This window comes from Oryx dammah, unplaced genomic scaffold (genome assembly GCF_014754425.2).
Source record: "Oryx dammah isolate SB20612 unplaced genomic scaffold, SCBI_Odam_1.1 HiC_scaffold_27, whole genome shotgun sequence".
In the NCBI taxonomy this organism is placed as follows: domain Eukaryota; kingdom Metazoa; phylum Chordata; class Mammalia; order Artiodactyla; family Bovidae; genus Oryx; species Oryx dammah.
The window spans coordinates 17,673,623-17,698,353 of NW_024070211.1; the positions used below are offsets into that span (position 1 = coordinate 17,673,623).

The following is a 24,731-nucleotide window of genomic DNA, read 5'->3' on the forward strand; positions in this document are numbered from 1 at the left end:
TTATTGGAAGAAATGGAAGTGGATGGGGAGTAATGACTACTTGCCTTCTTCTCTTATGCCACCATTCCTCTGCCCAGTTCCTGCCTGGACTTGGAATGCCCCTCTGACCTGGAATGTCCCTTGCTGGCCAGACCACACGACAAACTCCTATTTTCCCCTCAAAACCCAGATAAAGTAACCCATTTCTGTGAAACCAGGCAGAGGAAACCACTTGGCACTCTTTGTGCCTTTTCACACTTCCCTTGTTGAATTGCTAACACTACATTGTGATGATTTGTACTTGTATGGCTTTCTATTAGACTGTACGTTTCTTAAGTGCAAGAATAATGTCTTTTCAACTCTGTTGCTTCTGTGCCTAGGACAGTATCTGTCAAAAAATAAGAATTCAACACATGTTAAATGCTTGCTGAAATAAATGTAAATAACAAACCACTTCTATAATTAACAATAAGAAAACCTGAAACAAAATTAAACAGTTTTGAGGAAGCACAAGGACAATTCTACAGAGACACAAAATAATCTGTTACCTTTGCAAATCTGTGTGATGTTTGAGAAAGCCTGGCAATGTCTTCAAGATCCAGATAAGAAATGATATTCAGCAGCAAACTGTCTGAGAGGCGTTCAAGGAAGTCAAATTTACCTTCACATAAATTGAAGACATAGTCTAATATTTTTGAACCAAATATTAAGGCAATTTGAACTGTAATACAAAAAAAAACCAACAAAACAACATGGTTATCATGTGCAGTCACATAAAAACTATGATCAGTATCAGTAAGACAAGCTTTGAGGCATTTTGCCCTTGAGAGCAATGTTAGATTTGCTGAGTCATCCCTACTTTCACCAAGCTGTCTCTGGGACCAGTGGTATGTATTTACAAAGTATTTGTTTCCAACAGCTGCCTTTGCCCTGAGATCAAAATCTTTTAGGTATACTCAGTGTTGAACAGAGTGATGAAATGAACCAAATTCCAGTCCAGACAACTGACTTAACTAGCCTTCATGTCATCCCCATCTTCATCCTCCCAATCGCCGAGACTAGGCAGAATGCTGGTCCGTGTCATTTTTTTTTCTACCCCTCCGCCCCCAAATTGCTGTGAAACACTTTAATAGCCCTTAATTTTGATCGATTTTTGTTCTCTTCTTGTTATACATTGTTTCTCTACCAAACTTCCTTCTTCACCTTCTTTCATTCTCTTGAAATTGTGAATTATGAGTGGTTAAATCCAAGGGGTGATTTTTTTTTTCTTCCTTTTGCTTATCTGTATTTTGCAATCTTTTTTTATCATAAACTCTGTATTACCAATGTAATTTTTTTCATAATCTAGAACGAATGGATGGGAGGAAGAAAGAAGGGAAGAAGGCTACCGCCTTTTTATGAGAAAGAAAAATGGGGTTACAACAGAGGATTTTATGCATGTGGATCACAGTGGTTCCAGCACTGGGGAGTTTGTTTCTTGAAGCTCATTTTTCACTTCTGCCTCCAAAAGCACCACTATGTCTGGCCTTTCTAGAGAACTTCTCTCAGAATAGACAGAATAGATTCTCTACAGGGGACTAAGTGTCCAAGATTTGGGGACACTTCCTTCCCAACATGGAACATTCCTTCCAGGGCAAGTGGGATGAAGCTGTCAAGAATACCGAGCTCCTTGCATAAGCAGGCAGACTGGTGATCCTAGAAGCTGATGGCTCTCCAATTTCAAAATGAATGTAAGGTGAGGGCTATGTTTATGTAAAAGCTCTGATTGTGGTAACCTGGAAGAGCCAGCCATATAAGATTTCTCTCCAAAACTGGTCAGTCCAGCTTTCTAGAGGCATTAAGGGTTTTAGCTGCTTCTAAATTCAAAGCCCTTCTAAAGTCCAAGGTTTTTCTTGGGAGGAAAATAACCCCTCAAAAAGTCATCCTCACAGGGTACTTTTGTGAAGAACCCCCGGCTCACCAGCAGAATAAGAAGGAAAAAGAGGCACTTACTTATTGGTAAAACAAAACCTTTAGTATAATACATTTCTTTAAAATAACTGGAGATATTTGAACATTTTAAAATGCCAGGAAAGCATGCTCAAAGTACATGTTCAGATGTACTTTAGAAAGTCTCTACCAGGACTTCCCTGGTTATCCAGTGGTGGAATCCTCCCTCCGATGCAAGGTCTGTGGGTTCAATCCCTGGTCAGGGAACTAAGATCCCACCCACGTGCTGTGGGGCAACTAGGTCCACAAGCCTCAACTAGAGAGAAGACTGCACACTGCAACAAAGGTCCTGTGTGCCTCCACTAAGGCCCAACACAGTCAAAATAATAAATAAGCACTTTTTTAAAAAAGAAAGTCTCTACCAATAAGGTCTTTTAAGTTAAAGTTATAAAAGCTATAAGATATAAAGTTATGAAAGTTAAAAGTTAAAGTTTATAAAAGGACATATAGTCCCTAAGTATATAACGGGGTAGTTTCAAAGTATACAGGTATGGGGGTACTTAGAAAAAAATTTTTTGCATGTTTGTTTGTGTGTGTGTGTGTGCGTTTATAGCCAACAGGTCACCAACCTTAACTTCTTTTAAAATAAGGAAAACAAGGTTAGAACAAACTCCATTTTGAAGAGTAAAATTTCTTCGTGTTGGATTGTGTGACAGGCAGCTTTCCAGAGAGACCCTGCATCTCTCCTCCTGGACTCACACCCCTGTGTGTTCCCAGCCACAGTGAATGAGGGCTGGCCTAGGTAACCAAGAGGAATTGCAAAAATATCCCAAGGCTGGGTCACCGAAGACATTGGGGCTTCTGTCTTGCTGTCCCGGATCACTCACCCTAGGAGAAGTCAAGGGCCATGACCTGATACTACTCTACAGCACCGTGGAGAGGTCTGTGGGGAAGGAAACTGAAAGAGCCGTGTGTGTGTGTGTGTGTGTGTGTGTGTGTGTGTGTGTCCCCATGTGAGCCATGGCAGAACTGGAACCTCCAGTGCCAACCAAGCCTTCTGATGACTCGGGTTCAGACAACATCATGCAAGATCCTGGAGCAGAATGGCTGAGCTATGCTAAGCTGCATCAGTCGTGTCCGACTCTGTGTGACCCCATAGACGGAAGCCCACCAGATTCCCCCGTCCCTGGGATTCTCCAGGCAAGAACACTGGAGTGGGTTGCCATTTCCTTCTCCAAAGCATGAAAGTGAAAAGTGAAAGGGAAGTCGCTCAGTCGTGTCCGACTCTTGGAGACCTCATGGACTGCAGCCTACCAGGCTCCTCCGTCCATGGGATTTTCCAGGCAAGAGTACTGGAGTGGGGTGCCATTGCTGAGCTATGCTGCTCTCAAACTCCTGACCCAACTCTCCGAGTTAATAAACGTTTATTATTTTTTAGGGCTTCCCAGGTGGTGCAGTGGTAAAGAATCCAGATGTCAGTGCAGGAGACACAAAAGGAGAGGGTTTGATCCCTGGGTGAGGAAGATCTTCTGGAGAAGGAAATGGCAACCCACTCCTGTATTCTTGCCTGGGAAATCCCACGGACGGAGGAGCCTGGTGGGCTACCATCCATGGGGTCATAAAGAGTCGACACAACTGAGCACACACGCGTGCGTACACACACACACACACTGTTTTAAGCCATTGAGTTTGGGGGTAATTTATTACACAACCATAGACAATAAAGATTTAGGTACTTGAAACTGTTGTGGAAACCTAGAATGTGGGAATGGCTTTGAAACTGGAAAGTAGTGGAACTTTGAGTGAGCTTGAGGACAGTATGCTGTGAAAGTGCTGCACTCAATATGCCAGCACATTTGGAAAACTCAGCAGTGGCCAAAGGACTGGAAAAGGTCAGTTTTCATTCCAATCCCAAAGAAAGGCAATGCCAAAGAATGCTCAAACTACTGCACAATTGCACTCATCTCACACGCTAGTAATGTAATGCTCAAAATTCTCCAAGCCAGGCTTCAGCAATACGTGAACCGTGAACTTCCAGATGTTCAAGCTGGTTTTAGAAAAGGCAGAGGAACCAGAGATCAAATTGTCAACATTTGATGGATCATCGAAAAAGGAAGAGAGTTCCAGAAAACCATCTATTTCTACTTTATTGACTATGCCAAAGCCTTCAATTGTGTGGATCACAATAAACTGTGGAAAATTCTGAAAGAGATGGGAATACCAGACCACCTGACCTGCCTCTTGAGAAATCTGTATGCAGGTCAGGAAGCAACAGTTAGAACTGGACATGGAACAACAGATTGGTTCCAAATAGGAAAGGGAGTAAGTCAAGGCTGTATATTGTCACCCTGTTTATTTAACTTATATGCAGAGTATATCATGAGAAATGCTGGGCTAGATGAAGCACAAGTGAAAGAGGAGAGTGAAAAAGTTGGCTTAAAACTCAACATTCAGAAAACTAAGATCATGGCATCCAGTCCCAGCACTTCATGGCAAATAGATGGGGAAACAGTAGAAACAATGGCTGACTTTATTTTGGGGGGGCTCCAAAATCACTGCAGATGGTAACTGCAGCCATGAAATTATAAGATGCTTACTCTTTGGAAGAAAAGCTGTGACCAACCTAGACAGTATATTAAAAAGCAGAGACATTACTTTGCCAACAAAGGTCTGACTAGTCAAAGCTATGGTTTTTCCAGTAGTCATGTATGGATGTGAGAGTTGGACTATAAAGAAAGCTGAGTGCCGAAGAATTGATGCTTTTGAACTGTAGTGTTGGAGAAGACTCTTGAGAGTCCCTTGGACTGCAAGGAGATACAACCAGTCCATCCTAAAGGAGATCAGTCGTGAGTGTTCACTGGAAGGACTGATGTTGAAGCTGAAACTCTAATACTTTGGCCAGCTGATGAGAAGAGCTGACTCATATGAAAAGACCCTGATGCTGGGAAAGATTGAGGGCAGGAGGAGAAGGGGACAACAGAGGATGAGATGGTTGGATGGCATCACTGACTCAACGGACGTGAATTTGGGTGGACTCCAGGAGTTGGTGATGGACAGGGAGGCCTGGTGTGCTGCAGTCCATCGCATCAAAGAGTCAGACACAACTGAACGACTGAACTGAACTGAGGAGAGTGTTAGTTAAAGTCTGAAAAACCTTCAGTAAATATTATACTGTGCTCCGTCACTTAGTCATGTCCGACTCTTTGCAACCCCATGGGCTGTAGCCTGCCAGGCTCCCCTGTCCATGGGGATTCTCCAGGCAAGAATACTGGAATAGGTCGCCACGGCCTCCTCCAGGGGATCTTCCCAACTGAGGGATCAAACCTAGGTCTCCCACATAGCAGGCAGATTCTTTACTGTCTGAGCCACCAGGGAAGCCCAAATATTATACTGAGTAAACAGAAGTGTGACAGACTCTGAGGAGGCTTTACAGGGTAAGTTTAAAGAAAAGTGAGGAAAATATTATTTAAAAAAAAGAAAACTGGAGAAAAGGGAGGAAAAAGCTGGAGGAAAGGGAATCCTTGCTATGTAGTGGCAGAAAGTTTTGCAAACTTCTGAATGTACATTGTTTTACAATTTTGACTTTAAAGGAAAGCACATGCATGTTTGCTATAGTCAAAACTCAAAACAGAATTTCTTAAACTTTTTTTAAAAGATTCTATTCTTAACTATAAAAAATTGTAAGGTAATTGAGAAGAATTTGAGCAAAAGATATATCAGGCCATAATGAAGAAAATATTAAATCTAAATAAATGGAGAGAAATACTATGCTCATGTTGGGAAGACCAAAGGATCACAGTTCTGTCAAAAACCTAGAAAGTCAATCCAAATCCAATTAGAATTTCAGCAGGGAGCTCTGCATAGATTTACCAGCTGATCTTAAAGCTCAGAGGCAGAACAAAAAGTCAAGAACAGCCCATGTAAAGAATAGAATGAGGGGCTTCCCTGCTGGCTCAGTGGTAAAAGATCTGCCTTGACAATGCAGGAGACATTGGTTTGAGCCCTGGTCCAGGAAGATCCAGGAAGCCCATGAACCACAACTACTGCGCTTTTGCTCTCGAGTCCTGGAGCTGCAACTACTGAGCCCATGCACTGCAACTGCGGCAGACCACATGCCCTAGAGCCCGTGCTCCACAAGAGAAGCCAACACAAGGAGAAGCCCACGCACTGTAACTAGAGAGCAGCCCCTCCTCGCTGCAACTAGAGAAAGCCTGCACAATAAAGAAGACCCAGCGCAGCCAAAAAATGAATATTAATTAATTTTAAAAAGACTGGGACATCTCTGAAGGCTCAGTGGATGGGAGTCTGCCTGCCAACGCAGGGGACACTGGTTTCATTCCTGATCCAGGAAGATCCTATATGCCTCAGGGCAACTAAGCCTGTGCCACAACTTCTGAGCCCATGCTTTAGAGCCCTCAAGCCAAAACTACTGAGCTGACATGCTCCAACTACTGAAGCCCATGCATCTAGAGCCTGTGCTCCACAACAAGAGAAGCCACCGCAATGAAAAGTGCATGAATGGCAATGAAGCGAAGCCTCTGCTTGCCGCAACTAGAGAAAGCCCACTTGCAATAATAAAGGCTCAGTACAACCAAAAAATTAAAAATAAATACATTAATTAATTTTTTTAAAAAAAGAATAGAAGGGGGAGGCAGATGAATTCATCTCGACAGGTAAGAGAACTTACTATAAAAATTGCAATGAGAGCAGTGTAGTTGGTGTAAGATGAATAATTGACCAACAGAATTAAATATCCCTGGAAATGGCAGATGTACACTGGAACTTGCAACATGTAAGGATGGGATTACAAAACAATGTGGGATAATAAGCTGTCCTATAAATGGTGCTGGCCATATTGACAGGCCATACAGAAAAATAATAATATTTCATATCATAACCAAAAGCAAACTTGAAATAACTTAAAGACCAAATATGAGAAACAAGTCACCAAATATTTATAATTAAACATAGGAGAATATTCTTATGAAATCAAGGTAGGAAAAGATTTCTTAAACAAAACACAAAAGTACAAGTCATATATTAAAAGACTGACAAATTTGAACTACATTAAAACCATACACTTCTTTATGGGTAAAACTCATAAACAAGGTGAAAAGATAAACCAAAGAGTTGGTGAAATATCTGTAGCACATATAGCCAAACCAAAGAATTGGTATTCAAAATATACACGAAAAATTTTCTACAATGAACACAAAGAAGGCAAACAACCAGACAGAAAAAATAGACAAAGGAGATGAATTAGCAGCTCTCAGAAGGAAACTGGTCAATAAATATAAGAAGGGGTATTCAACATCATAACTAACCAGGGAATTTGCACACCCAGCTTGGCAAAATTAACATGTATCTCTGGTTACACTAAATGTTGGTGAGAATGTGGGGAAATAGCATCTCTCTCATAAAATGCAAATGGAAATATATTTAAATCATTTAAAATGATTTAACTTATTGGAGAGCAGACTATCAATACCTAATAAAGTTGAAGAGGCACATATTTTACAACTCAACAAACACACCACAATGTGCTAGATTTAGAGAAATGTTTACACATTGCACTAGGATAAATGAAGATTTATTGTTGCAAAAAAGTGGAAACCACCTAACTGTCCTCAGTAGGGGAGATGATTGAGTGAACTGTGGTTTACAATATAAAATACCATAAGCCATTGAAATGAATGAACTTGAGATATATATATATATATTTGTCAACATGGATAAATCTCAAAAAGTGTTCAAAGTTGAAAATATAGTATACCACTTATGAAAAATTTAAGCTTACAAAGGTAGTATGTATTATTTGTATTTGTGACTATGTATGTGACTATGTATAATAAAACATGCTTGGAAATGATACCAATTTCAAACAGTTAGTTGAAGGCAATAGAGCAAAACTAGGTGAGGAGCAGAAATTTGACTATATGTGTAAAATTTTAAACATTTTTGAAAGACATTAAGTAAATATGGGTCTCACTTCAACAGCATTTGTATTAAAACTGGGATAATAAAGAGAAGATTCTTAGGGTCCTAAGAAAGGATAACACAAAATTAAGACAATTCAAAAAAATTAAAGCCATTCAGAGTAGATTTTTGGATCATATGCAATTAAGCTAGAAATCAAGAAAAAATGTAATAAAAAAATTCCTAACTATCTGGAACTTAAGATGTCTCTAAATAATCTGTGGATCAAAGAAGAAATCAAAATGAAACTTAGAAAATATTTTACAATGAATGAGAATAAAGATGCAACATATCAAAACTTTCCTGATACAGATACAGCAGCACTTAAGGAAAATTTAGAGGAGAAATGGCTGAAAACAATAATTTAAGCTTTCATCTCAAGCAACTAGGAAGAGAATAACAAATCAGACCTAAGAAAGGTAGGAGGAAGAAAATAATAAAAGAAAGAACAGAAATCAACAATAAAAGTAAACAACAATAGAGAAAATCAATGGAGATAAAAGTTAGGTCTTTGAAAAAACAAATAAAATGAATAAACTGCTGACAAGGTTGATCAAGAAAAAAGAGAGGAAGTTCAAATTACTATTATCAAGAAATGAAAAAGAGAACAGCACTACAGATGCTATAGACACTGGAAAGAAGAGGATGTATGAGTAACTTTGTCGTTCTTGTTCACTTGATAAGTCGCGTCTGACTCTTTGTAATCCCATGAACTGAAGCACACACCAGGCTGCCCTGTCCTTCACTATCTCCCAGAGTTTGCTCAAACTCATCTCCATTGAGTTGGTAATGCCATCCAACCATCTTATCCTCTGTTGCCCTTTTCTCCTTCTGCCCTCAGTCTTTCCCAGCAGCAGGGCCTTTTCCAGTGAGTTGGCTCTTACACCCACATATTTGATAAATTGAATAAAAAGAAGTAAGTGTGACAAATTTTAAAATCTTTTGTTAGTGGTGTTGGGTATCTTGGAGAAGGCAATGGCATCCCACTCTAGTACTCTTGCCTGGAAAATCCCATGGATGGAGAAGCCTGGTAGGCTGCAGTCCATGGGGTCACTGAGGGTCAGACGCAACTGAGTGACTTCACTTTGACTTTTCACTTTCGTGCATTGGAGAAGGAAATGGCAACCCCCTCCAGTGTTCTTGCCTGGAGAATCCCAGGGATGGGGGAGCCTGGTGGGCTGCCATCTAGGGGGTCGCACAGAGTCGGACACGACTGAGGTGACTTAGCAGTAGCAGTTGGGTATCTGAAATATTACCTTCTGTTCTTTTTTGTAGCTTTAAGATATTTCTGAATTTTAAAACTTTTAAAGGGAAAGGTATAGAACATAATGTACAAGATTCTTCTTTTTGTGTTAACATATTTTGTATATATGGATAGACTATTTCCTGAAGGGTATATATGAAACTGTTAGTGATGGTTGTCATGGGAACTGAGAACTTGGGGCCAGAAGAGAACTTATTTTTATCCTATACCTTTAAAACTGATTTATCTTTTGTTTTACTACATGCATTTTATTTGTGTTTTTTAAAATATCTCAAAAGTTAGGTAATATAAGTGGTAAAATAAGAGAGCTTTACTTAGATCTGTCTCCCCTGCTCTGTATCCCAGAGCCAGGCTCCCATGCTTCTATCTCTTGCTCCCTTCTGCCTCCCTCTTCACCCAAGGAACCCGATCCCAGTTCTGCAGAAATTCTAGAGATTCAGACTGAAGACAAGGAGCAGCTGGTTAGGGAAGACAGAGAGAAGAAGAATGGACTAAGATAATGAAGTCCCAGGTCAGTGGTGGAGACATGGGCCTCAAGAAAGGACCTACAGATAAGGGATCAGGGATCCATGGAATGGTGCTGGCCCAGCTTGGAGAAGAAGGTAAAGACTATATTCTTTTCCACCTTCAGATTCAAGGTGAACCAATATTCCTAGGATCTAGAACTCAGGCCAGTATTTTAGGATATTAGTTTTTATTAGTGTTATCATTTTCCTTTAGAGTTCCCATTTCAATCATTGTCCCATTCTCCCCATAAATCATCTAAATATCTAAAGAATTTCAACACTTTGACGTCTAAACCCTGTCTCCCACATTTCTTTCACATGCAATAGCAGAAATTTAAAAAACCCTGCCCTTGCCATTTGTTTCAGAAAATATGGTTGTTGATGTCAGGGATTTCCGTGGATTGGGCTAAATACCTAACCACAACTTATAATAAGATCTAAGCAACCAACTTAAAACTGGAGATAAGTTGGAAAACAATTTATTTTTAGGTGGGATTCAACCTCAACCCATGCATGAATCAGCACATTCAACTGAGGTTATGTGGGCACACCTTTGCCCTAAACTAAATTTTTAAAACTATTTCTGATAGCTAAATTTCTGGTTGTTCCTATCTATTTAGCTTCAGTTCAGTTCAGTTCAGTCACTCAGTCATGTCCGACTCTTTGCAACCCCATGAATTGCAGGACGCCAGGCCTCCCTGTCTATCACCATCTCCTGGAGTTCACTCAGACTCACGTCCATTGAGTCAGTGATGCCATCCAGCCATCACATACTCTGTCGTCCCCTTCTCCTCCTGCCCCCAATCCCTCCCAGCATCAGAGGCTTTTCCAATGAGTCAACTCTTCGCATGAGGTGGCCAAAGTATTGGAGTTTCAGCTTTAGCATCATTCCAAAGAAATCCCAGGGTTGATCTCCTTCAGAATGGACTGGGTGGATCTCCTTGCAGTCCAAGGGACTCTCAAGAGTCTTCTCCAACAGAGTGAAGTAAGCCAGAAAGAAAAACACCAATACAGTATACTAACACATATATATGGAATTTAGAAAGATGGCAATGATGACCCTGTATGCAAGACAGCAAAAAAGACACAGATGTGTATAACGGACTTTTGGACTCAGTGGGAGAGGGAGAGGGTGAGATGACTTGGGAGAATGGTATTGAAACATGTATAATATCATGTAAGAATCGAATTGCCAGTCTATGTCCGATGCAGGATATGGCACGCTTGGGGCTGGTACGCGGGGATGACCCAGAGAGATGTTGTGGGGAGGAGGGGTGGGAGGGGGGTTCAGGTTTGGGAATGCATGTACACCCGTGGTGGATTCATGTCAATGTATGGCAAAACCAATACAGAATTGTAAAGTAAAATAATAAATAAATAAATTAAAAAAAAAAAAAAAGAGTCTTCTCCAACACCACAGTTCAAAAGCATCAATTCGTCAGCACTCAGCCTTCTTCACAGTCCAACTCTCACATCCATACATGACCACTATTTAGCTTAGCGAGAAAAAAAAAATCTATAGCTATTTCCTCAGATTTTTAGAGTCCTCAGAGGTGGGAAAAGAATCCAACTTCATAGACAAATGGGCAAAGAGTACAAACAGGCAAATTACAGAAAGAATGTAAATGGCAATTAAATATGATGGGATTTTTACTAGTTATCAGGAAAATGCTAATTAAACATACTATTTTTACCATCAGACTGGGACAGATTAAAAAGAGTAACAATATTAAATTAGTGATGGCAAAAGTGTAAGAAAATTCCTATATCCTGTTGGATGGACATATTAATATTCAGTACTTTAATATTTAATAACACTTTTGGGGAAAGCAATTTGTGAGTGTAGCTGAGACTGGCATCTTATGTAAGGCGTTAATTACTGAAAACTGAAATATGGTGATATCAAAATATTAATGCTGTCTCATTTCATGAATAAATTCTGAAATAATGTAAATTACTCAACTTAAAATTCCTTCAAAAACAGCGTAATTATAAAGTTGGCATAATTACAGAGGTCAAAGGAGTTGCAGATGGCATTTGTGCTGCCTCCTTGACAGTGCCACTCAAGCTGGTTAACAGAAGCACCATCTTTGTCAAGTTAACTTTGATTCACACAAGGTTTTCAAGAGTTCACTCCTCAAATAAAATATTCCATACCTATCAATGTAAATATCTCTGGACTGAGTAATTCCATGACTAAGAATCTAGGTTAGTGACATTCTCACATAACTGAGCAAAGATACACATGTCCCAGAATGTACCTAAAGGCTTTTAAAAATGCCCACCAATTGAAGATTGTGTATTTGTACACTGGAACACCAGTCTTAGAAAAGACCAAGGTACATCTTTATGTATGCTAACAGAAAAATGTTCACAATAGATTAAGTGCAAAAACAAATTTATGAATTACAAATTCTATTTTTGTCAACAAATACACACAAAATCCAAAGCAGAAAGAATTCAAATGTAAATAAAGCTATTATACTAGTTATCCCTGGGAAATGGAACTTGGAGGAAGAGAGGAATTTTCACTTTTAAAATTTTAGAAACCTGTAATGGCTAGAATTTACTGAGTTCTTCTCATATGCTAGGCAAATTCTAAGCACTTCACTCAACTAAACTTCATAAGGACACTATGAGGTAGATACTATTATATTTCTAGAAACAGATACAAAGATATTTGCCCAGGGCTATATATCTAGTGAATTTGGAGCCAGAATTTGAACAGAGGGAATCCATGTTAAGCAACGCTCTTAATTGCCATGCTAACAGTTCTCTATACTTTTCAGTGTACAGATGACTTTTAAAATAAAAAATATATAATTTTTGTCTTTTAAATGTACAAATCTGGGGACTTCCCTGGTGTTCCAGCGGTAAAGAATCTGCCTTCCAATGCAGGGGACATGACTTCAATCCTTGAAAGAGGAACTAAGAACCCACATACCACTGGGCAGCTAAGCCTGTGTGTGGCAACTTCTGAGGCTGAACACAACAAGGACCCAGTAAGGCCAGAAAATAAAATTTAATTTAATTAAACATTAAAATTTTTAAGTAATGATAACAATAAAGGCAACAGCACCTAGCATATGTGTGTAATAAAGGGATACTTCCAAAAAAAATACAAATTTGGGGAAAAAAAACAGCAAAGTTTTTGATTTTACAATTTAGGTTGCTGTGACACATATCACTATGGTAGGCAGAATAACAGGCTTCCCAGGTGGCGCTAGTGGTAAAGAACCCACCTGCCAATGCAGGAGACTTAAGAGACCAGAGTTCAGTCCCTGGGTCAGGAAGATCCCCGGAGGAGGGCATGGCAACCCATTCCAGTATTCTTGCCTGGAGAATCCCAAGGACAGAAGAGCCTGGCAAGCTACAGTCCATGGGGTTGACACGACGAGTGACTTAGCATGCACACAGGCAGAATCATGTTACCACCCTTCCCCTCCTTCAGATGTCCTATATCCTAATCTCCAGAACTTGTGGCTTTACATGGCAAAAGTAATTTTAGAGACGTGATTAAGATCTTGATAAAGGAGGACAGCCATGAAATTAAAAAAATGCTTGCTTCTTGGAAGAAAAGCTATGACAAACCTAGATAGCATATTAAAAAGCAGAGACATCCTTTTGCTGGCAAGGATCCATATGGTCAAAGCCATGGTTTTTCCAGTAGTCATGTATGGATGTGAGAGTTGGACCGTAAAGAAGGCTGAATGCCAAAGAATTGATGCTTTCGGACTGTGGTGTTGGAGAAGACTCTTGAGAGTCCCTTGGACTGTAAGGAGAGCCAACCAGTCCATCCTAAAGGAGATCAGTCCTGAATATTCACTGGAAGGACTGATGCTGAAGTTGAAGCTCCAATACTTTGCCCACCTGATGTGAAGAACCAACTCATTGGAAAAGACCCTGATACTGGGAGAGATTGAGGAAACTCTGGGAGATAGTGAAGGAAGGGGAAGCCTCATGTGCTGCAGTCCATGGGGTCGCAAAGAGTCAGACATGACTTAGCACCTGAACAACAAAGGGAGATAACCTGGATGAAGTCGGAGGGCCCAGTGTAATCACAGGCGTTCTGCGAAGGAAACAAGGGAGGCAGGAAGTGCAGGGTCAGAGAACGAGATGTGAGCCCGGAAGCAGTGTCTGGTTAATAAAGACTGCTGGCTTTGAAGATGAAGGAAGAGACCTTGAGCTAAGGAATGGGCAGCTCTAAAACCTGGAAAAGGCAAGGAAATGAATTCTCCTTCAGAACCTCCCACAAAAACAGTCCTACCAACACATTGATTTTAGTCCAGTGACACTTCAGCAGTCCAGAAACCTAAGAAAATACATTTTTTATCATTTAAGCCACTAAATTTGTGGTAATTTGTCACACCAGAAATAGAAGACCAATATAACCATAATTATTAACTTAATAATGATACAGTCTGTGATAAAGATTACAGTACAATCTTGTAATGGGCTGAACTGTGCCCTCCTAAACTCCCCCAGATCCATGTATTTAAATCCTAAACCCCAGTACCTCAGAGTATGACTGTAGTGGGAGATGAACCTTTAAACAGGTGTGTGTGTGTGTGTGTGCTCAGTCATGTCCGCCTCTTGGCAACACCATGGACTATAGCCCATCAGGTTCCTTTGTCCATGGAATTTTCCAGGCAAGAATACTGGAGTGGGTTGCCATGTCCTACTCCAGGGGATCTTCCAGCCCCAGGGATTGAAACATCTCCTGCATTGGCAGGCAGATTCTTTATCAACTGCACCGCTGGGAAGCCCAGTAGGTCACATGGGTGGGCTCTAATTTGATCTGACTAGGATTCTTATAAGAAGAGGAAATGTGGACACACAGAGAGACCCCAGGGAGGGTATCCACACAGAGGAATACAGTTCAGATTCTGGTTTTGCTGATGGATTAGATCAAACACGAAGCAGAAAGAAAGGAACCAAGGATAACTTTAGGACTGGGGCCATATTTTAGCAGGGGGAGGATTAGGAGGTATTTTTGGACATGTTACCTTTGAGCGCCTATTAGATACCCTTGGTAGAGATAGCAAGGGGGCATCTACATAAATATCTGAGTGTGGAGTTATGGGGAGAGGTGCAGGCTTGAGATACCAATTTGGAACTTTCTGCTTATGGGCTGCATTTAAAGCTGGAGCCACAGGAATTCTCTGGTGGTCCAGTAATTAAGAATCTACCCTGCAATGCAGGTGATGCGGTTTTGATCCCTGATGGGAGAACTAAGATCCCACATGCCACGGAGCAACTAAGCCAACAACTAGAGATCCCAAGGGCTGCAACTAAGACCCGATATAGTTAAATAAATAAAAATTAAAAACAGAAAACTGAGCCAGTCCTCCCAGGGAATAAGTGCAGACTGACCAGCTGACAAGAGAAGAGGCTCATGAGCTGAACCCAGGGCCCCATATTTAGATTTGGAAAGATGAGAAGGACCCAGCAAGGAGACCAGGAAGATGCCAGTGAGGCTGGAGGAGGACCAAGACCAAGGTGCTTCAGGAAGCCAGAGAAGAAAACGTCACCCAAACCAAGAGAACATGGTTCTGGTCCTCTGTCTGGGCTGACACCAACATTGACCGCGATTTCTAGAAACTTCCCACTGGTCTTTAGGATGTTAGCAGGAGAAGACCTTTGGAAGAAAAAACTTTGAGGGGATCTTGGAAATGTGATGAAGAGGGGGTGGGTAAAATAAATCCAAACATCCTGTACTTACTAAGAACAGCAAACAAAGATTAAAGAGCTGATTCTGTACCATTCTAAAAACCTTTCAAATGTCAGGTCATCAAATGCCCACAGCGAACCCACAGAGCAAGCATTTGACCCCCTAATACGAGGAGGAAAGGGCTTCCCAGGGGGCACTAGTGGTAAAGAACCCACCTGCCACTGCAGGAGACACGAGAGACTCGGGTTCGATCCCTGGGTCAGGAAGATCCCCTGGAGGAGGAAATGGCAACCCTCTCCAGTATTTTTGCCTGGAGAATCCCCATGCACCAAGGAACCTGGCGGGCTACAGTACACGGGGTTGCAAAGTGTCGGACACGACTGAAGCCACTTAGCACACTTTGAGAAGGAAATGGGCTCACAGAGGGGTTACACAGCTGGGCAGAGGCAGCAGAGATTCAAACCTGGCTCTGACCCCTGACCCCACTCTGTGCCACAGTGCACCCCTCTTCTGCTGCCGAGGGCTTTCTGAGGGGTTCTGAGGGATTCCCTAAGAACTGAGGGCGGGGAGGAGGGGAAACAGCAGTGAGGCTCAGAGTTTCCCTCCTGTCAAGATTCCAGTGCTATAGGAAGTCTACAAAGTGAGACATAGACATCTTTGAACTTGCCAGGCCGATTTAATTTGCTATCTCTGTGCTGTTCCTGGCATGAGACTGCAGCTCACAAGGCTGCAATTTTAAAAGCCTGTTTGGGTGTATTCCTCAACTGAACTCCTCAACTCGCCTCTCTCCAGGGGGGAATGGAGCCAGCAGGAGGCCTCAGTCAGACTCATAAACTCCCGCTTTATTGCCTACTCTTCCAGGACCAGGAAATCCACAAGTGGTTGTCCTGAAGCTGATGTTGCCCCCACTCTGGTGTTTTATGAAGGGGCAAGGGTGTTGGAGACGCCTGGGGATGCAAGAAACAGCTAAGGGTTTGGCCCTCACGCCTCTAGTCAAAAGACAATCACCTCCCAGACTCTGCTGTTGGTCCAGTGGATAAGAATCCGCCTGCCAGTACAGGGTTCAATCCATGCTCTGGGTGGATTTAGAGTCCACAAGCCATGGGGCAACTGAACCCGTGTGTCACAACTGTTGAGTCTGTGCTCTAGAGCCTGTGCAGTTTCACTGCAACTAGTGAAGCCCCAAAGCACCCTATAGTCCGTGCAAGTCCTGAAACAAGAGAAGCCACCGCAATAAGAAGCCCGTGCATCAAAACTAGAGAAAGCCTGTGCCCAGCAACAAAAACCCAGTGCAGCCATAAATAATATAAAAATAAAATAAAACAGCTAAGTTCTTAAAAAAAAAAAAAAAGACAATCACCTCCCATCTCTCTGGCCCAAACCCCCATCTTCAGGTTTCTGTCGAGAGCTGTCAGAAAATCCCATGTCAATGGATGCTCAGCACTCCCTAGTCATATAGCTCCAGATTAGGTACTATTGTGCTTAGAAAATAAAATGGAACCTGACTCGGAAACAAAATGTGTTTTATAGAAGTTTATTTTATAACTATCTTTGCAGAAACCTGTCTATTCCACAATTAAATAAGTAAGGCATGCATGGACTTATTTTTGTTCAGTGAAAAGTAGACAGTCTTCAGCATGGTTCTTTGCAGGCCGGTAATGAATTTCATAACCACAAACTGAGGACAATCAATCCAGATGTTTAACTGTTTGAGGAAGCAAAACCCAACCAAACCTATTCACATGATATAATGTTAAAAGAGAGAAAATCTTTAAGAATTTTGATTATCAAACATCCACCTAGAATGTGCCTTTTTTTTTAATTTGCATTTTTTATTTGACAGTTCCTTTCAATCAAAGTTATGGAATAAAATCTCTTTTAAAGCTGCATGTATGAGCACAAAATAGTCACGGAGATGGTATATAAAAAGCCATGACATTGATCATATGTCATTAGTTTATTTTTTTGTTAGAATCTCAGAGAAAACAATAAAAAGCAGTCTTCCATCATTATTAAAATTGTCTATGGAAATAATAAAAGTTATTTAATGTAAAATAATTGATGATATGCTTTAATTGGTGATAATTTCTCCTTAGTAAATTACTAGACCAGAGTGTGCCTTTTAAAAATCAGATTTTGGGGGACTTCCCTGGTGGTCCAGTAGCTAAGACTTCACACTCCAAATGCAGGGGGGCCTGAGTTCAATTCCTGGTTGGGGAACGAGATCCTACATGCCACAACTAAGAGTTTGTACGCCACAACTTAAAAAAAAAAAGATCCTGCATGCTGCAACCAAAGCTACTGCGTGCCACAACTAAGACCAGGCTCAGCCAAATAAATAAATAAAAGTAAATAAATAATAAAAATAAGATTTTTTTTTTCCTACTCTCAATGCTTAGGCCTAGCAATGTCAGTAGTTAGCTATGGGATCTGGGAAAGTCATACCCATTCTGAATCTCATTTGAGAAATAGGAATAAGACTATTTCACAAGAATATTATAACAATTAAATGAGAGTATGTATATGAAAGTGCTTGATGTTAATATTATTAACATTGCTTGCTGTTGCTGCTGCTGCTGCTAAGTCACTTCAGTCGTGTCTGACTCTGTGCGACCCCAGAGACAGCAGCCCACCAGGCTCCCCTGTCCCTGGGATTCTCCAGGCAAGAACACTGGAGTGGGTTGCCATTTCCTTCTCCAGTGTGTGAAAGTGAAATGTGAAAGTGAAGTCACTCAGGCACGTCCGACTCGTAGCAACCCCATGGACTGCAGCCTACCAGGCTCCTCCATCCATGGGATTTTCTAGGAAAGAGTACTGGAGTGGCTTGCCATTGCCTTCTCCGAACATTGCTTGCTACCTACTCCTAATAAAATGAGAATCTCTAAAAAGTCTTTTAGCTTTAAGATTTTATTATTAAGAACTAATTATTAAAGAGTTTAAAGAGAGTCCTTTCTGAGACAAATACTGAAGTAGTTTAGGATGAAATGATGTAACATCTGAGGTTTACTTAAAAATAATCCAATGGGAACAGAAGGTTTGTGTTTTGAGTATTGTTGAATTGGGTTATGGGTGCATCTGAGCTTTTTTTTTTAACAAACATTCTGTCTACATTTATGTTTGAAATTTTCACATTGAGAAGAAAAAAAGCAAAGGAGAAATTGAAGGGCAATTTCTACAATTTAGTCCAAGTGCTACTGGTTTTGGGGAATTCCCTGGAGGTCCAGGGTTTAGGACTCCATGCTTCCACTGCCTAGGGCCTGAGTTATATCCCTGGTCATGGAACTAAGATCCTGCAAGCCATGTGACATGGCAAAAAAAAAAAAAAAAAAAAGACTGCTTCTCATGAAAACCTGGCTATTAAAAGAAATGGTAGGGATTTTAAAATGAATGCCAAAATGCATAAGAATTTAAGGACTTGATAATTTATGTTTTGGAATAATCTTTTAACTTATTTTTAACTAAAGGAAAGCTATTTAAATTATATATTAGGGGAAAAAATCATATTTACTACATGATTTAAGATTATTAATGATGGGGATTCCCTGGCAGTCCAGTGGCTAGGACTCAGCATTTTCATCCACATGGCTTGCAGGCACAGGATGGATCCCTGGTTGGCGAACTAAGACACCACAAGCTGCACGGCCAAATAAAAAAAAGATTATTAACGATTTTTTTGTGGGGGCCACATTTCTTGGCATGTGGAATCTTAGTTCCCCAACCAGAAATCAAATCCACGCCCCTTGCAGTGGAAGTTTGGAGTCCTAATCACTGGACAGTCAGGGAAGTCCCTCAGAGATTTTTTTTCCAAAAGAAATTTCAGGATATATTAACAATTTTCTATTTTTAAAGAACCCAATATTCTATCATATCTGTTATAGCCAATTAAGCATATAGCTACGTATCAATATTTCAAATGGTGAGATGTTTGCTACTTCACTGACAAACTCTGTCACTAACTAAAGAAAACTTAACAGTAGCAAGTACATAATACACTCCCTTCCTTACCCTGAAGATGTGACTTCTCTAGGAAGTCTTCATGAGTTTCTTTTGTTTCTCCAGGTTTTGTTGATCGATACTCACTCCTCAGAGAGATCTTCCACCATCTAAAAATTACCTGCAATTGAATAGACTGAAGGTGAGATGAGTTAAAACCAATTGCAACGCCAATAGCCAAGTTTAGGTCTGGGGTCTTTAAAAAAAAAATCACTATCTTGGAAGGCACATAAGGCTGTGTGTCCAACATCAGCCGTAACTTCGCGAACTGGTGTCACATCAAATTAAAAATGAGGTCTGTGCATCAGGGAACATTTTCCTTAGAGATTAGGGGCACAAAACCAAAATGCTGGAAGGAATCTTAAAAAATCTATCAAGTCAGTTGATGCTAAAATCACCCAGAGCTGAAAGGATAGGTGTTTCTGAGAACACAGATTCTTTATGTACAGGAGCCAATTCCAAAGTAATTGCTTGGTTCTCCTCCTCCTCCCTGTCCTGTCTACCAGGCAGACACAAGGAATGGATATCTTTCTCATAGAGAATGACAGGTACTTGGGCAGAGCCAGGAAAAACACCATCATGCCTTGACTGATGCATCAAAGTGTCATTACCCAGGACACATCTCGGTAATGGATCTGAAAATGGTAATCTGATAATGCATTTGACTGATGCATTATCATGTTAATGATAATCTGATAATGCATGAGCATTTTGGTTTATCAGAAGCAACCTCTTTTCCACAGTTATGGACTGCACTTACATTCAGTGTTGATTTCATGACAGTGAACTCTTTCTGCACCAGGGCTGCCAGGGAAAAGATGGGTAAGGAGATAGACAGTACTGAGAAACTGGTTGTCTTCCCAGTCCTGGGTTCTTCCCTCACTGGCATTACCATGTCAGATTAAAAATGAGCTCAAGTTTCTACTCAAGGGGAAATAGTTAAGCAAGTGAAACTCACTAAGAGGCCTCCCTTTGTTTAGTTTCCTCTCATCCACCCTGTCCATTCAGCACTCCTGGTGCTCCTTACAGATCCCGGTGCACCTCCCTGGGCCACTGCCCTGGTCTCTATCCACTCTCCTCTCTTTTCTGGAGGCCTTCCTGGTGCTGGTCTGGGAAGCCCATCCTTGCAGCCTATGAACTGCACAATTTCCATTCTTCCTCACCCCTTTCCCCTTGCCTGTGGGTCTGGGCATCAGCCAGCTTTCCTCCCCTTCAAGAGTTGCCTCCAAATGCCCTAACATCTCCTGAGGTCCCCTTCCTCCAATCTCCCCAACCACTCCCCATTTCTGATTTCTGAAAGACGGCGCAACTCTCTCTCAGGAGGGAAGAGACCCTTCATGCCATCTTACCTAGCTCCCTGCCCACTAGAAACTAGGTCCTCAGAAAATACTCATGGGATGAACTAGTGAAGTTGCTCAGTCGTGTCCGACTCTTTGCGATCCATGGACTGTACCCTATCAGGCTCCTCCATCCATGGAATTTTCCAGGCAAGAGTACTGGAGTAGGTTGCCATTTCCTTCTCCGGGGATCTTCCCAACCCAGGGATAAAACCCAGGTCTCCCGCATTGCAGGCAGATGCTTTACCGTCTGAGCCACCAGGGAAGCCCTATGGGATGGGATGAACTAAAGAGTGCTTTTCACTTAGATTTTATTGCTAATCTCTATGGGAGCTTCCCTCATAGCCCAATTGGTAAAGAATCTGCCTGCAATGCAGGAGACGGGTTCCATTCCTGGTTCAGGAAGATCCCCAGGAGAAGGAAATGGCAACCCACTCCAGTGTTCTGGCCTGGAGAATCCCATGGACAAAGAGCCTGGCAAGCTAAAGCCTATGGGGTCACAAGAGTTGGAGATGTCTTAGCGACCAAACCACCACCACAGGAGCTGAGGGGAAAATATTTACTTAAGTTTCAGAGCTCCATAATCTCATAAAACTGAGGTAGCTGATTCTCTTCAGAAAATCCCTTAGCCTTCCTATTTTGTTTTTTTCCTGGCATGAGGCTCACCAAAATCATTCTCTTAAGCATCTTTCTGCCCCATCTGCATAAAGATAAGGGTTTATCAGTCTCCTAGGGCTACCATAGAAAAATACCACAGACTGGGTTGTATGAACACTAGAAACTTATTCTCTCACAGTTCTGGAGGCAGGAAGTGCAGGATTGAGGTGTTGGCCAGTTTGGTGTCTCCTGAGGCCTCTTTCCTTGGCTTGCAGGTGACATCTTCTCACTGTGTCTCATACGGCCTTTCCTCTGAGCATGTGCAACCCTCGTGTCTCTTCCTCTTCCTTTAAGGACACTGATTCTGTCGGACTAGGGCCCCATCCTTATGACCTTATTTAACCTTATTTAGTTCTAGACAAGTCCTATCTACAAATACAGTTTTCAGCATAAGAATTTAAAAAGTGTGTTAGTCACTCAGTCACATCCAACGCTTCATGAACCCATGGACTATAGACCTCCAGGCTCCTCTGTCCAGGGATTTCCCAGGCAAGAGTACTGGGGTGGGTAACCATTCCCTTCTCCAGGAGATCTTCCCAACCCAGGGTTCAAAACTGGGTCTCCAGGACTGCAAGCATATTTTTACCATCTGAACCACCAGGGACACAATTCAATTTATAATGAAAGGGTATCAGGAGTTACAGTATACAGTAGAAGAGCATGAATCTTGGAGCAAAGATAGACCTAGCCCATTTATTTAATCTCTCTGCACTTCTATTTTCCTTTCCATTTCCTTCTATTAAGTATCATTAAAATTAATATTAAATATTATGACAAATATTTCCTTTCTATTGGATATGCCAGGTCATTTGAATATATGTGTGTTCTTTATGTACATAATCTAGAACTTGTAGGGCTAGTTGTGATCTCAGAAATAATTTAGTTCATTTCCTGCCACTCATCTGAATGAGGAAAACACTTCAAAGAGGTTAAGTCAGAAATGATAGGTGTCCCTCCTTACATTCCCAGTGAATTTAAAGCTTTTGCCTGGACATGAAGGAACTCAGAGATGAAATGATAGGTGAAAAGTGACTTTATTTAGAGAAAAATGCACATCACAGACAGTGTGGGCCATCTCAGAAGCTGAGGGGCCCCACAATATGGCATGGTTAGTTTTTATGGGCTGGGTAATTTTCTAATGAATGGGAGGGTTATTCCAACTATTTTGGGTGGAGGGGACAGAGATTTCCACGAATTGGGCAACTGCCCACTTTGGACCTCTTATGTTTGGCCTCAGAACCGTCACGGTACTGGTGGGTGTCATTTACCATGCTAATGTATTACAGTGATCTTACAACGAAGCTCAAGGTCCACTGGAAGTCTACTTACCTGCCATCTTGGATCTAGTTGGTTCTAACCAGTTTTGTCACGTCCCATTCCTCTAAAGGTTGTGCTCTGCTCCCTTCCCTCCGGTTTCACCTACAGCCTACACCTACCAGATGTTATCTTACAATTGAATTCTGACAGAAGGAAGACAGACACTACAGGAGTCCAAAACATGTTTCTGGAAGCTCAGTGGAGTGCCCCGCAGCCCCAGCCCACTTTAACATTCTACAGGAAACTTCACAGCAAAGTTTCTCTCTGGGGCAAGTGCACCTGTTATAATAATCTAATCAGCTACCCCTCTAGCCAGATCAAACAACTATATTGTAGGTAAAATGGAAGATTTTGGAACACATGGAGTTCTAGACAGGGTGTGACTCCAGAAACATTTGATTACTAAGCTTACCTATGTTGTTCAAAAAAATGCAGAAAGACACATTACAGCCTTACTTGTCAGCTTCATATTTTGCACATCAATCATTTCATAAATTAAAAATTATTTCTGACATTCCTTCTGCTAATTAATTAAACCCTCAGGGACTGATTTAGAAGGCAATATTTGAAGTGCTTGCTGTAACAGCCTCAGGAGGGAGGCTCCTCAGGGCACAGACCCAAGTTACCTTGCAACACAGACAAGCATCCTACTGGCTCCTCTGAGGTATTTAAAATAAATGCCTGAGAACAGAACACTTGCCTAAGGAAACACGGCTGACTAGAACCAGAAGCCAGCCTCCTCACTCCTCACTCGCAAACACAGGGCTTGTTGTGAGTCACAAAGCTCTCTTTACATAAAATCTACACTGCTCTGTGTATCAGAGCAGTACACAGAAAGCTGATCCTTGGAACCATTACTTAGCCTTGTCAAGACTCTATTATGTGAGATATTAAAACTTGTTAAAAGGACTACCCTGGTGGTCTAGTGATTAAGAATCCACCTTGCAATGCAGGAGACATACGTTCGATCCCTGATCAGGGAACTAAGATCCTACATGCCGCAGAGCAACTAAGCCCGTGTGCCACAACTACGGAAAGCTACGTGCTCCAAGCCCATTGTTGCTGTTGTTCGGTTGCTAAGTCATGTCTGACTCTTTGCAACCCCATGGACTGCAGCATGCCAGGCTTCTCTGTCCATCACCATCTCCCTGAGTTTGCTCAAACTCATGTCCATTGAGTCAGTGATGCCATCCAACTGTCTCATCCTCTGTCACCCCCTTCTCCTCTTGCCCTCAATTTTTCCCAGCATCAGGGTCTTTTCCAATGAGTAAGCTCTTTGCATTAGGTGACTGAAGTACTGGATTGTCAGAGCCCATGTACCAAAATAAAAGATCCTTCATGATGCAAGAAGATCCCTCGTGCTGTAACTAAGACCCAATGCGGACAAATAAATATTCTTTAACAAACCTATTAAAACAGAAAAAGATACTAGACATTGTCTCTCAAATTAGTTAAGCTTTTTTTTAAGTGACAAAACTCAATATTTGTGAAGACAAGGTAAAATGGGAGCCCTCAACACTCATTCAGAGGAGTGTAAATTGACTTAATAATATCTCTCCAAAACCTTGAAATCATCCATGCCCTTTGACCCAGACATTCTACTCTCAATTTATCAGAGATGTATACGACATTTTTTATATAAGAAAGTTTGTTGTAGTCTAATTTATGTGTGTCTGTGTTAGTCACTCAGCTGTGACCCCATGGACTATAGCCTGCCAGGCTCCTCTGTCCATGGAATCCTCCAGGCAAGAATACTGGAATGGGTTGCCATTCCCTTCTCCAGGGTATCTTTCTGACCCAGGGATTGAATCTGGTTCTCCTGCATTGCAGGCAGATTCTTTACCATCTGAGCCATCAGGGAAGCCCGTAGGCTAATTATAATAATGAAAAATCAGTGCTGACCTAAGGGTCCAATAGTTGGGAGTAATTAAATAATCATGGCACATTTAAATGATGGAATACTCTGTCACCAATAAAATAATTTGTGAAGAAATGACTAATAACATAGATCACTGCTAACGATCACTGGTCAAAAGGCTTGAAAGTATATACACCACAGCTCCAAATATTTAAAGGAAAATATATGTGCAGGGAGAAGGGGC

General features: G+C 41.4%; 1 protein-coding gene across 2 annotated transcripts in view; it reads right to left on the reverse strand.

Annotated features, from left to right (window-relative positions):
• The window catches only part of FBXO36 (F-box protein 36), a 100,893-nt gene that overhangs the window by 18,970 nt on the left and 57,192 nt on the right, over positions 1-24,731 (reverse strand). Inside the window, exons 2-3 of one of the 2 annotated variants that reach the window (XM_040228185.1) lie at positions 19,331-19,439; positions 528-610 (exon numbers count right to left, since the gene is read on the reverse strand). In XM_040228185.1, the coding sequence (XP_040084119.1) occupies positions 528-610; positions 19,331-19,439 (192 nt within the window). Of the gene's footprint in view, positions 1-527; positions 701-19,330; positions 19,440-24,731 lie in introns of both variants that reach the window. The other variant, XM_040228183.1, reaches the window with a different exon arrangement.